Raw genomic sequence first — 13067 nt, 5'->3', positions numbered from 1 at the left:
TAAACCTTTCATGCAAAGATGAGCTGAAAATGCAAATTTAAGTAGAGCACTAATTTTATAAAGTATACGATTAACTTTGTCCTCCACTTGGAAAAAGTCCTACCAGCTTTGATCTCTGGATCAGTCGGCTAGTGAAGTAAATGTGGTCCCTTCTTAAACCAACAGTCTGGAGTTTTATATCTTACTCTTGGGATAGTCTTTCCTCAGATCCTGTATTTGACGAGCATCCAAAAAACTCAGACTTCCCTAACTTGGAAATACTGTGAGAGGAGAAGTTGGGGCTTTCGCTGGGAACCACAAGAATTGTATTTCTGGTAGCTTTGCAACTAGTTCCAGCCACGTCAGCAAGTAAAGACTTGCCTATATTTTGTTTTTCCCCCTTAAGCTAGGATTGTGGAATGACCATTTTCCCTTTTTTTTTCTGCTCTTTTTCTTTTTTAAAACCCTAAGTTTAACATTTTCTCTCTGCTCTGGCTGAAAGTTTGGGCAACTTTATATTTTGTCCCAGGTGGTTGGCTCTGTTCAAATGTCCTCATAAGTCCTAGTGATCTTTAACTCAGAATGAACCTCCTATGTTTGGAGGGAAGAAGGGGTAAGTAACTAAGATAACTATGCCTCGCCCTGCATGTTTTGAGCAATTGCAAAGATGCTGGTGGAGCCAGAGCTTTAAAGAGGTCCCTGGGGCAGAATAAAATGTTCAGGAGCTGGTGAGGTAGTCTCAAAGCATTTACAGCACTTTGAAAGAAACACACATGTGCCTGCATGTGTGCACATAAGATGTTTTTAATTTTGGAGGGGTGAGGGATCCTAAATAAAGCTTGCTGGATTTTCACCCCACTGATTCTATGGTGAGCTCAGATGGCTAAATTTAGTAATCTAGACTGAACAATCTTGGATTCTAAGACTGCATCAATTTCTGGCCAGAAACTAATTGCATACCTCTGTGGCTGCTGTTGAATCAGCTGTAGGCAGACAAGATAAGGCTACTGTAGAACTGCCATATACTGCCTGCAGTCTTATTCTGGCACCAGGCAGCTGCAGTGAATTTTGTTTTGTAAATGAAGCAAAAAAATCTACCTGGGAAGGAATTCATTCTTTCTTATTCTAAAAAAAAAAATAAAAATCAATAAAAGATCATTTGTGTAGTGGGGCTATCTTACAGGAAGGGAAAAAACATAAAACATTTTTGATCAAAAGCACGGGATCATAACCAAGTATTTTGACTTCAGAGTGATTTTTTTTTTTTTTTTAAGAGCTTAAGGTCTATATAAATCGCTTCTATCCTCACCCTCACTCATTACTCTAGTATTAAGTCTTTCTAGTACAGTATTCAAGCAAAGACCAAAAAGCCCTTTAACTTGGATAAGGAGATAATACATGTCTGTTCCTGAAAAGACTAATAAACGCAGCACCTCTTAAATGTTCTGTCAGTTTGAAATATAGTGGATTATTCCTTCTGTCATTTCTAGAAGTGGAAGTGACATTTTAAAGTCTGCTTGAAACTGGAAATACACGTGAGAAATACACAGAAGCTGAGATGTGCGTAAGGTATTAATGAGGGCAAAGTGGGTTATGATCTTTGCACATCATTTCCTTGCAAGCCTGCAACTGGGTATCTCAGTTAAGTGTGTGGCTTGGCCCCTGAGGGTGTCTTGGAAATTAAGTGGCTTAGCTGTGCGTCTTAAGTTTTCTCTGCTGAGGCTTTCACTCTAACTCTGGGTACGCACCAGGAAAACTCGAGTGAGTATGTTTTAACAGAAAACAAGCTACATTGGACAGGTCCCAAGGCAGAGAATCTGAGATTGTGCTCGCAGAGGAATGACAAACATCAAGACAGGATGTCCTCCTTCCCCTTCTTTGAAATAAATACACTTTAAAAATAAACAGTCTTTGGGATGCAAGCAAGACAGCATCCTCCAGGATGCTGCAAACAGCAGCTCCTTGTAACCAGCATTAACACAAACGAAGAAAATTTATCACTGCTTCACCTTTCTGAGTGCAAATGGACTGACAGTTTCTCTTGCCAGGACCTCGCATCACTTTTCTTTCACTTCTCTTCAGCAGGGCTTATGTCTTTACAAGCTAAGCCACATCACCATGTCACTATCTCTTACTAGTTTCATGTCACAGCACCCTGGCCACATTCCCCCTGGGCTCTCAGCATCACCTCATGCCAGAAGCATTTATCTCTTGGAGACAGGACAGAGAAGTTTGAGAAAATAAGCCCTGCGTGCTTCTAGTGATTCAGGCAGAGGCTGGTACCCATCACTGAAGAGTGCTTATAGGCCAGCTAGAGGCTGCCACAACTTGCCATTCCTGGCTTTGGGCAGGACCCTCCTGCAGGTTTTGAGCATGGCTTTGCTTCAGTGGAAGCAGCCAGAAGGGTCTCCTGGATTTGATGTAAGGTGCTGCAAGAACTTGTCCTGTCCTGGCAAAATGGAGAACTTGCTTCTGTGCATGCCTTTGATCTAGCTCTAGTCTGGTGCCTCCTTTGGCAGTAATTGTGATTAAAGAAAGGGTACTAATTAAATTCTTCAACAAGGACATCCCTGGAAACATTCAAGGACAGGTTGGATGGGGCTCTGAGCAACCTGATCTAGTTGAAAATGCCCCTGCTCCTTGCAGGGGGATTGGACTAGATGGCCTTTAAAAGTCCCTTTCAACCCTAACTATTCTATGATTAGCAGGATTCTCTTAGAATGTCTTGATTCCCTGACAGTGTTCCTACTGGAATAATGCAGAGGCTCCAGGGTTACATTTGTAGGTGTTGTGTGAGTGTACAACAGAGTTGAGAGTTATATTACTCAAATAATGATAGCTACTCTTTCCTGTGCATATACTTGGTTGGGCCTTATAATGAACTCCCATCTGGCCAAAACAATTATTTTCCCCCTTTCCTGTATAGGAATTCTGGGTGTTGTGGTGTTTGTTTGTTTGGTTTTTTTTAATCAGTGCCACTTGCTCATCAAGAGCTATTTGGTGTAGAGTGTCCAGTTTGAAGAAGCCACATACTGGCTTTGTGCTGCTCCCCTACATATCAAGGGCTTACTCTTTCTTTAAGAGATAGTGCTCCTCAGGGAGAAGGCGCTGGTGTCCATGGTGAGATTTCTGAACAATGGCTTGGAGTCACTTGTGACCACATCTCTTCCAACCCAGCATAGCTTTATGCTTTAAGAAAACCTCCTAGGCTATCTACAACCGCATCACATATGGGTTTGTTGCAAACCTGCACTTCAGAGGGCAGCAGAGCATTTGTCCCATCATCAGGGCACTGCTGTCAGAGTTACCCACAAAGGACTAGCACAAAGTCCTCCTTATACTCCTTAGCCCTCTGTTTCCTGGTACAGAGGCCTTATAACCCCTTACATATGTGTATCTTAAGTAGCTCAAAGCTGATGCCAATATTAATCACTCATTTCTAGAGAGTCCAAATGTCAGCACAGAAGGAGGTAATTAAGTGCGTGACAATGGGGCAGTTTTAGTAAAAGGCATAGATTTAAGCTTCTGAGTGGGTTGTGTAGTGTGAAAAGGGGAAATGCAACATCTTGGCATGTTCTGAAGTATCCAGCCATTGTGTTTCTGGCCAAAAAGCAACAGCTGAGACTTGAACTACTTCTTCTCTGCAACCTACTAAATGCTGTTCCCCAGTTACCCTAATTCAGAAGGCAGGTAGGGTAAGGCTGACCACAGCAGGCTGGAGGTTCAGTTCAACACAACTGTTTTAAACATTCAGGACTCCTAGCCAGAGTGGGAAATACTCAAAAGCAGATGAACAGCCTGGTAATCTGGTTTTCCCTGCTCATAATTGGCATAATTGGTGTGGGCATATATCGTGTTGGTTTTTTTTTAAAAAAAAAAAACAAAACAAAAAAAAAAAACAAAACCAACCTATCATTTGCAAAGATTAAAAGTGTGCCAAAATTTTTGCATGTCTCTGTCAAAAACCCATGAGTCTATAACTTGCTGCAGAAGTGAACATCTGTGTCTAATTGATGAAGCTCAGCCTTCATAATGGATAATTCAAATGAACTAAACAGTTTTGTCAGTCATTCAGTTGTGGATTATAAATTAATCAGAAATCCTTCCCCCTCTCCAATCTGTCTTGCATTTCCTGTCCCTTGTGGAGTTTTTTTTCCTGGTCTCAGAGCAAGCCTTGAATCTTTTCAGTCTCCCAAGCCATAATAAATGAACAATTCCCCCACTGCCCTGACCTTTCAGCCATATTTCTGGAATGCACACATTGCACAAATCCCTCCCTGTCTGGGTTCAGGGATGCAGGGTACCTGTCAGGATTCAGCTAGATATTGCAGCCAACTGGTGGCCATGTGGCTCATAGAGGAACAAGAGGCATTTGAGTTTGATTCTGAGACTCCTCGGATGTGCACAGAGTCTGTGAGATGTTTCTCTCCAAATGATTCTAGATTCAACTGAAAATGGCAAGAAAAGGAGCTTGTCCTAAGAGCCGGGGTGGGGAATTTATGGGGGGGTGCACTTACCCATTCAGCACTTTGGTGATTAATCCCACAATATCCACTGAACTGATGGCTGCTGCTTTTGGGTGTTAACAAAGTCTTCTGGTAGTAGAGGTGGGGCTGTGAATGCCTCCAAGCATCTTCTCAGCATCTGAAAAAAGGCAACTAGATCAGTTCGCATATTCCTCAAAATAAAATCTCAACCCTCAGTCATTGCTAATTTAAGGAGGTTTCGGCCAGTTTGTAATCCGCCCACATCCAGGAGGAGCACCCTGCAATAGCAGCAGTTCTGGTGCACTTTCTGGCCCCAAAACTGGGTACATAGTTGAAAAATTAGGCATTATTTACTGTTTCTTGCTATGCAAATGTCTTATTTAAAAGTGAGCTCAAAAGACTAGCATGTGGCAAAGGCAAGTCTGCACTGATATTCTGGGACAGAAGGAAGGAATATGACAGAGGTCACAGAAAATTCCCCTTTCCTTCTTCCAAGAGTAGGAGCAATCCTCTCCCTAAGGGAAGAGGAGCATATTCACTGGAAACCAGCTAGTTTTCAGTAAAATCCAAATGACAACAAATATGTCTGTAATTCTGGTGTGAATTAGCAAATAATTGACAACATTTTTCTGTTTTCACCTGGATTTTTACCATTAATTAGCTAATTCAGACTAAGCCTCAAAATTTTACCTCCTAGAGAAAAGATCAGTAAATTTCTATTAAATTATTTTGGTATTACATGCTGTGGGACTCCTAAGGCATCAGACAGAGAATAATATATTTTTGGCACATGAATGTGGTTCCTTTTCCACTTAAGACTTCAAGCCATAGTCCAGCCCAGGTGCCTTAAACAAGAAGCCTGTAGTTTATGCCACTATAATTAACGTGAGCTTTGATTTAAATGACACTTTTAAAAGTCAAAGACTGGATTTCAACTTGAATACAGAATTTCCACCCACGATGCTGTTTTGGTCCTTTTCTATTGCCATCCTGCCATCCACCCTGAAATCACTCAGAATATGAAAAGCACCTGCTGCAAAACAAAGTTCATGCCTTGCAGAACAGGTCTGGCTTTTTTGGTTTTATTTAAGGGCTTCTAACATTTGGCATTGCATTTTTTTTTTCCTTTCCATTTCAATATGAGCCAAGGAGGGGGCACTAGGAGGAAAAGAAATCTGGAGTATTTTGATCTTTGTGGCTTTATATGGACTTCACAGGCTTTGTTTGTTCTACTGCCAAGCTTCCTTTGTGTTTAAATAGATAACAGAACAAGACTACTAATCATTTCCAATAAAAAACCCAACCAAATCCAAAGCATTCCCTTTCTTTTCCAATTAATGCTCGCAAACCCATGCTCCTAGACACAGCTTGTGACATAAGTACTTCTGGCTTATTTTTTCCCCTTTTCAAAACCAATCGCCCAAGGCGCAGACAGGGCTCTGTGCTCTCCAAATTTACAAAAGAATCTTGAAAAAAGGCTCTGAGAGTGTCTTTGGGAGAAGGTAGTTGTACATATGATATGTGAAAGCAGCCTTGGGTACCTTTAGAGAAGAAGCGACATGATAGTTAGTGCCACCATTTACAGACTTTCTTCCTCTTTGGAGTCTGAAGGCTATTTAAGGAGAAAGGAGAAATAGCAAATTTCACATGGGACTATAGCTGTGTTATGTAAAATGCATGTCGATTGCTAGTTTACCAGTGAGAAGTGGTATCTGCTATCACTATTTTAAGAGGCTTTGCATTTGAAGAAGAGACAACTTACCCAATCAAAACTACCTAGATTTTACAGCTTAGTGAAGTAAATAAGGCTGAATGTCTTTGAAACAGAAGATGAGTTTAATAGATGAATTATGGGTAATCATCAATGCAAGGACTTTTTTTTTACATTAAAAATGATTTTTAATGAAAATAACAGACTTCAAGATGCTGTGGTGACACAGTTCTTCTTTAGCTTAAGATTTTTATCACAAAACCAGCTGCTTAGGACAACACATTTGTGCGGTCAAAAGGTTGTATGGTAGTCAACAGCAGAAATGGATGCTACTATGACCAGGAGTAGAAAGTGAGAAATATGTGAATTACTCATATGGGTTATATTTCTGTTGAGGTGGATCATTCCATAGATAATTTCCATAGTCTCTAAAAGTGGCTTTCCATATTAGACATATTAGATTAATGCTCCAAATGGGAAAGTAGAAGATAGCCTCAAGAAAGGGGAATTTGTTAAGTTTTGTACAAGTCTATCTTATACCAGTCCCGGAAGGGAGAGTAAAGAGTAAGACTTTCAGTAGGTCTAGCAGACTGCATCCTATATATCACCTCTGGCAAGATGTAAGCTTCATTTTTTTATTTCCCAGGTGTATTATTCCTGTGGTGCAGTAGTGGAATCAATGGAAAGGGGCCTGATTTTATCACCAGGTTTTCCAAACAACTACTACCCAGGGACACACTGCGTTTGGCAGTTTTTCATTCCCATGAGAACCCATCTTATCTTGGAAATTTTTGACTTTGACATTTTTGAGAGCTCTAGTGAAACTCCAGCCCCCTGGGATGGCTTTTCAGCTCCCGATAAAACAGGAAATAAGGATACGCCTTCTCTTGAGGAAAACCTGGACTTTGCTCTCCATACTACAAAACCCTCTCTCCAGACCTGGGTGTCGAAGGTGGCTCAGAATCTGAGCAGCATAGGAGATCAGTCAAAGAACCTTGCTAATCACCTGGAACTTCCAGGAGCCACCTCAAAAAAAGATGAAGCCAAACAAGCATCTGAAGAAAACCAGTTGAAGCAGATGAAGGAACCCAAAGCAATTACCAAGGCTCAAGCAGAAGAACTGCCATTCCCTGTGGCTGGTAGCACCACAATGCGGAGGCAAAATACCAGTGGCCTGGAAACAGAAGAAGATTTGAGAAGGAAAATCTTCCTTGCCCACCTAGCTGCTAGTGAGAGAGATGAAGTTACGGTAGAGAGCTGGACTCTTCCCACAACAGTATTGCCCATGGAAATATCCTCCAGCCCACAGTCGGCAGTGGATGTCTGTCCTCATGATGTACTATACGTTTCTGATCTCATCACATTTTCCTCGCGCTTCTGTGGACCAAATTCACCTTTAAACAAGACCATGGTCTTCGGTTCCTCTCTGGAAATGGTTGAGGTTATCATGGAACTGATCACCACCACAGATCGGGGCCGGGGCTTTGCAATGCTCTTTGAATACAAGAACATCACCGATCCTAACATTGTAGATGCTGTGAGGGACAAGAGAAAGGAAAACATGATGATGCTGGCAATTACAACAGGGATTGTCTTCTTTGCACTTGCTTTGCTCTCTGCCCTCTGCATAGCTTGCAGGTAAGATGATGCATATCTGAGCCTTTGAAGCATGTTATATTGTCCATATAGGAAAAAGACCAGAAAACAAAGTTATGTTTACTTTCCTCTGCTAATGGTTGCTGTCCTTTAAATGTAGTAAAGCGTGTGGATACAGAGGAGATCAATGCCAGTTTCTACTCCTGCCCTGGGTTCCTCGGTTTTCTTTCCTAGTTCTACAGCTCCTGTGCCTCCAATTCATTTTCTTTTTCCTGCAGAAATACCTGAAGGGTGAGGACTTTCTTGGGCATTATTTTGTTTCACTGGCAGTGGTGCCTTTGAACCTCAGTTTTGGGACACTAACTGGCCAATGGACAAATTCGGAACAGAAATATCATCCTTTCCTGAGTCTCCCGAGCAGGCTGAGCTGACAGCCACTGCATCTTTTCTCAGTGATTCCACAGTTTGACTCCAACCATCACTAATGCTCTACAGAAAATTAAGATTAAAATAATATTTTCCAGTCTGTAACATGTTTTATCCAAGAGACTGTGCAGACATTTTAATCCCAATGCAATTCATGTGTTAAGGAGTCATCTGCACATCCCTTTGACTGCTAGGGAAGAGCAGAGCGCCATGCTGCAGTACCTGTGACTGTCCCCAAATGTAACCCAAAATTATATAGTCAAGTGAGCTGATGGTCAGGCTGGTTGCTGTTTTCCAGCTCCTGAGGCTAACTAATGAAACGGCTAAAACCAGCCAGTGACAAAAGCATACCTCTCCAGTCAATTTTGTTTTATATATTTCTTTTCTCTATCAGGAGAAAGCTTCTCTGCCTCCCAGCATATGTTTGCATTTTTCTTACTAACTCCCTAGTAAAAACACTTTTGTAGAAACAGTGATTTTTTTTTTTCCTTCCAACAAATTCCAAACAGAGCCCAAGCTCCCCAGGATTTTGTCAAAACAAACAGTATTTTTCAAATGTTTTGACTTAACGAAAACATCAGGTAAACTGAAACAAATACTGTCCCTTGCAGGGCTCCACTGTGGTGACTGAGTATTAGTAATAGCGTTCATTTCCCAGTGGCAGCATGCAACTGCTCTGTCTTCTTTCTTCCTGCATCCTATGCCTCATCTATTGTGCATCCTCCAACTCAAAAGGTCTCAAAATTGCCCAGCCACTCCTAGTCATTGAGGTTGGTTCGATAGAGGAACTTTGTTTTCCTTGTCTTTTTGGAGGCTGCATTTCTGACACTTGCTGAATAAATACAGAATATAGGCCATCATACTGGGTATAAGAGAATGTGGGCAAAGTGGTGAAGCTTAAATATAATCTCTCTTGGTGTATATAGAAATTCCTGCTTTCAGGGTTTGAGCTTTTCATAGTTGGAGGAGTTAAACTTGCACGTATTAAATCTAAGCAACCTTTTTCCTTTTTAAAGAGGTTGCAGAACACTAATCTAAACCACAATTTTTTTTTTGCTAGCTCTAAAGGAAAACGTCTGATGGAAAATGTCTTCTAGATACCAAATACTTTATGTTTATACCCTTGTCAGTCTCCCAGAAACATGCTCCCTTCACTATAGCAGCAGTCTGGGCTGATACACATGTTGAGTAGGCTGTTCTTGCTCCATTGCCCCTGTTTTATTTCACTGTAACTATCCATGAAGCAGAGTATTATTCAAACCAAAAAGTACACCAGCAATTTGAGATTTTGCTGGCTGAAGTTTACTCTGTGTAGCCTGTTTAGAAAGTCAAGCCATGCTGCTCACATGCACAATTTGGCTTTTTGCTTGTCAGATATTTACAAAATAAAGTAATATTTTGCTATTGCTGACCAACAGAGACAAACTGAAGGCATTTTTTAATCCTCACAGAAATGTCTGTTCTGGTCACTGCAAATACATTCTACCAGGGGTCCCATGGCACAGGACCAGGATTAGACTCACTTCTTTTCATGCTGCATTTACGCGCCTTTTCATTGCTTTACAACCCCTTTTTAAAAAGAAGATAAATCTCAGTCAACTATTGACTTTATATAAATCGAGACTATCCCTGGTCCTTTAGCTTCTTGAAAGGTCGTTTTCTGTCCCAGCTGCCTATATTCTCCACATGCTATTCCAGGGATGCCTTGATTACAACACTATTTCTTGTCAGATTTAAAGCATTTAAGTAAGATCTGACATGTGTAGAGGTGATACCATGACCTGTGCTGAGTAACCTCACTTGTATTGCACTGGAAAGAGTCTTTTTGCCCTTTTTACTGCGCTAGCTGCTTCAAGGATATTGGTCTCAGGCCCCAGAACCACTGATGCTGGCTGGAGCTCACCTACACTTCCTGCTGTGGGGTTTTTAATGCAGCTCAGAATAAGACTGCAGAGGCCATTAAGAACACCTAAACTTCTTTTAGTTTGAGCCTACAAAACTCTATTTTATGCTTTTTGCCCTAAATAAGGGCTTGAAATCAGGTGTCAAATGTCTATTAGCCACAGCTGGTCCTCACTGCAGAAAATGTCAGGATGGCAAGGGGTGGGCTCAGGGGAGAAATGAAGATGCTGTAACAACGCAGCATGCTCAGAAATGGGACCAGTTCTCTGAGGCATGGCAATATTCACCCTGGCTGGAGCGTGCCTTTGCAGAGGATGCTAATAGTAACCTTCAACCTCTTGGCCTTGTAAACTTGCCTTCCACTTTCTTTTCGTGCTTTGCGTGTTCCTCTGGTACCAGGTTTAGCTGTATTTTTTTTTTTTTCCATTTCTATCTGCTGCTCTTGCTCAGCTAAAAGTAGCAGGCTCTGCCTTGCCAGAAATGGCCCGGAATGGGCTTGGCACCCAGTGCCACTCCAATGCACCAAGTCGTCAGCAGTGTCTGCTCAGGCTCATTGCATTCAGCCAGGGCAAAGCTCTCTGGGGAAACTCCAAGTCTCTGCCACACTGCAGCTTTTGTTTGCTGTTTGGGGAGGGAATGAAAGCTTCAGTTGTTAGTTGGCCAATAATTCTAATTACTTTTGGCCGTGAGGCCTGGCTGGAGTAATGGGGTATTTTTTATTTTCTTTCCCAAGCCCCAGGAACAACAGACATGTCCACCTTATTTAATTTTTATCCTATCCAATGCAGTCAGACTTTTGCTCGATGGTTGCAACCCATGGACTGCAACTGCATTTTACATCTGCATAGCCTGCCAACGACCTGTTTCCAATTACAACCCCCTACATGTACAGCTATTTCATCAAGTCATCCTACCCTGCCAGTCATGGCCTGCGGCCTGACCGTCATCTGGGGGTGAAACTTCCTTTGTCATATAACACTCTCCTAGAGAATCCTTGTCACTTCTGGGCTAAAACCAGACCTTTCCTCTGCCATCCTCATGTTAGGCACAACCCAGAAACCCCTCCTTGCCTGTTGTAGCTGTGTCCTCCCTTTCTATCCCTCTACACATCAGGCTGGTTTAGTTAGAGACCTAAGACAACTACACCCAGCTGGAGCTGCCTGCTGGGGAGCACAGGACTGTTTTCACAAGGCTTCTGACAGACTTGAATTTTTTGGTTTACAACTTTTTTTTTTTTAATTACAGCTTCATTTAAGTGATAGAAACTGGTGTATTTGCACATTGTCTGTTTTATATCCATGAGCTGTGCACCAACCTAAATTGCTGGTCTCCTTGGTGGCAAGGTACTGCAGTGTGCCATGGGAGATGTAGTCCAACTGGAGAATGAGCTAAAGAAAGACTAAGATCCCCAGTCCTGCTAAGTAGTGCATCTCTCCAGGTACTGTGTCAGCAGCTCTGAATAGAAGAAAGAAAAAAAAAAAAAAAAAAACAAAAAACAAAAAAAAACCACAAAAACACAATTTCCCACCAAGATTGTTGGCTGAATCTAGAAAATCTCACCCTTTGTGTGTGTTGGTTTTTAAAAGTAAATCAAGTTGTTCAGTGGAAATCAGACACTCAATACCCGAGTGAGACATTTCAGTCAGTTACAATTTTTTAATCCTAATTTAAACTTTGGGAAGAACAGGACTCTTCCTCCTCATATTGCCCGTTATTCTACCATACTTGCATAGAAAACTTGTCTTTGCTAGGGGCACCTTACTCTCCCTTTGGTTCATTCTGCCAAACTGCAGTGTGGATTTCAAGGTAGTTATAATGCCTGCTAAATATCGTAGAGCACAACATTTATAAAGAATGGCAAGGAAAGGAGCCAAACGGATGTAAGGTATTTCAATTTCTTACTGCAGAACTTGCTCTGTCTGTCCTAGTTTATCATAGCTGTCAGTTGACGAGACTATTAAAATGCTTATTTCATCATTTCAGCTTTGTCCCAGAGAATATGAGTATCTTATAAATGGGACAGCTGTAAACAAGAATCTGTGGAACACATTTTTATTTGTGTTTCTGAGAATGTGAACATTTTGTTTGTTAAGTCATCGTAAAAGTTCAAATAACAAAACCAAAAGTGAGATCAACCAGATAACTAACAAGTCTGGGTTGCCAATGCCTGGGGTTCAGCGTGGAAGAAATATGTGCTAAGTTGTGTTTTCTTACAGGAGAACATTTCCTTTGTGCTCTTTAATCCCTAGGTGGGAATATTTTAACAGATTTGCTTGCAACATGCCAGTTATTAGAAATAAGAATATTTCATAGGAATATATCAGATTTGATTAAGTTTTTGTCATAGGTTTTGGCAAGAAGATCTGGGAAGAGATTAAAAAAAAATAAATGAAATGTGGAGAAATCAAGGAGTTACAGGTAGTTCTCCCACCATCTAGCTGAATGCCTTGATCACCACGCAAATTCATTATTTTGGGGCATGTTTTACAAGGTCATGCCTGCTGAAGTGGTTCTGGTGCCCAATAAGAGCTTCTGGGGTGTGCGGGGGGAATATTTACATACACATTTTCCACTCTAAAGTATTTCCTACTTGGTTTGATCTTGCTTGATAAGGCAACACCACTCCTACTTGGAAGCCTTTCCCTGCTCCCTCTTCCTGAATCAGTGCATTAAGGAAGAGCCTTCCCTGCTTTAGCCCTGAGTTCCCCTGAGAAGCCCAAGAGGTGGCCGATGCCATTATGCTTCCTGGAGCAACAGCTATCCGTCTGGACCTCTTCTGGATTAAATTCAAGTGCCAACTCTTTTTCTGTAGTCTTCTCTGTATTCACTAGGAATAGCACTGGGGGTGCTATCATGAGGTTCCCCCCCCCCCTCAATTCACTTGTCAGCCAATAAGCATTTTTTAACAGATCCAGTGATACGGTGAAGGAATTAAACCCACCGTGCCCGAGATGGAGCAGACATCG

General features: G+C 41.6%; 1 protein-coding gene across 1 annotated transcript in view; it reads left to right on the top strand.

Moving 5' to 3' along the window:
- Nucleotides 1–13067, top strand: part of LOC104476380 (uncharacterized) — a 36183-nt gene that overhangs the window by 11913 nt on the left and 11203 nt on the right. The window contains exon 2 of the mRNA XM_086761864.1: nucleotides 6824–7815. Within this exon, the coding sequence (XP_086617990.1) occupies nucleotides 6857–7815 (959 nt within the window). The 5' untranslated portion in view covers nucleotides 6824–6856. The remainder of the gene's footprint in view (nucleotides 1–6823; nucleotides 7816–13067) is intronic.

Source organism: Chlamydotis macqueenii, chromosome 17 (genome assembly GCF_036417535.1).
Source record: "Chlamydotis macqueenii isolate bChlMac1 chromosome 17, bChlMac1.mat, whole genome shotgun sequence".
NCBI classification, from domain to species: domain Eukaryota; kingdom Metazoa; phylum Chordata; class Aves; order Otidiformes; family Otididae; genus Chlamydotis; species Chlamydotis macqueenii.
The sequence above is the reverse complement of the archived record's forward strand: the minus strand, read 5'-3'. Positions and strand labels throughout refer to the sequence as shown.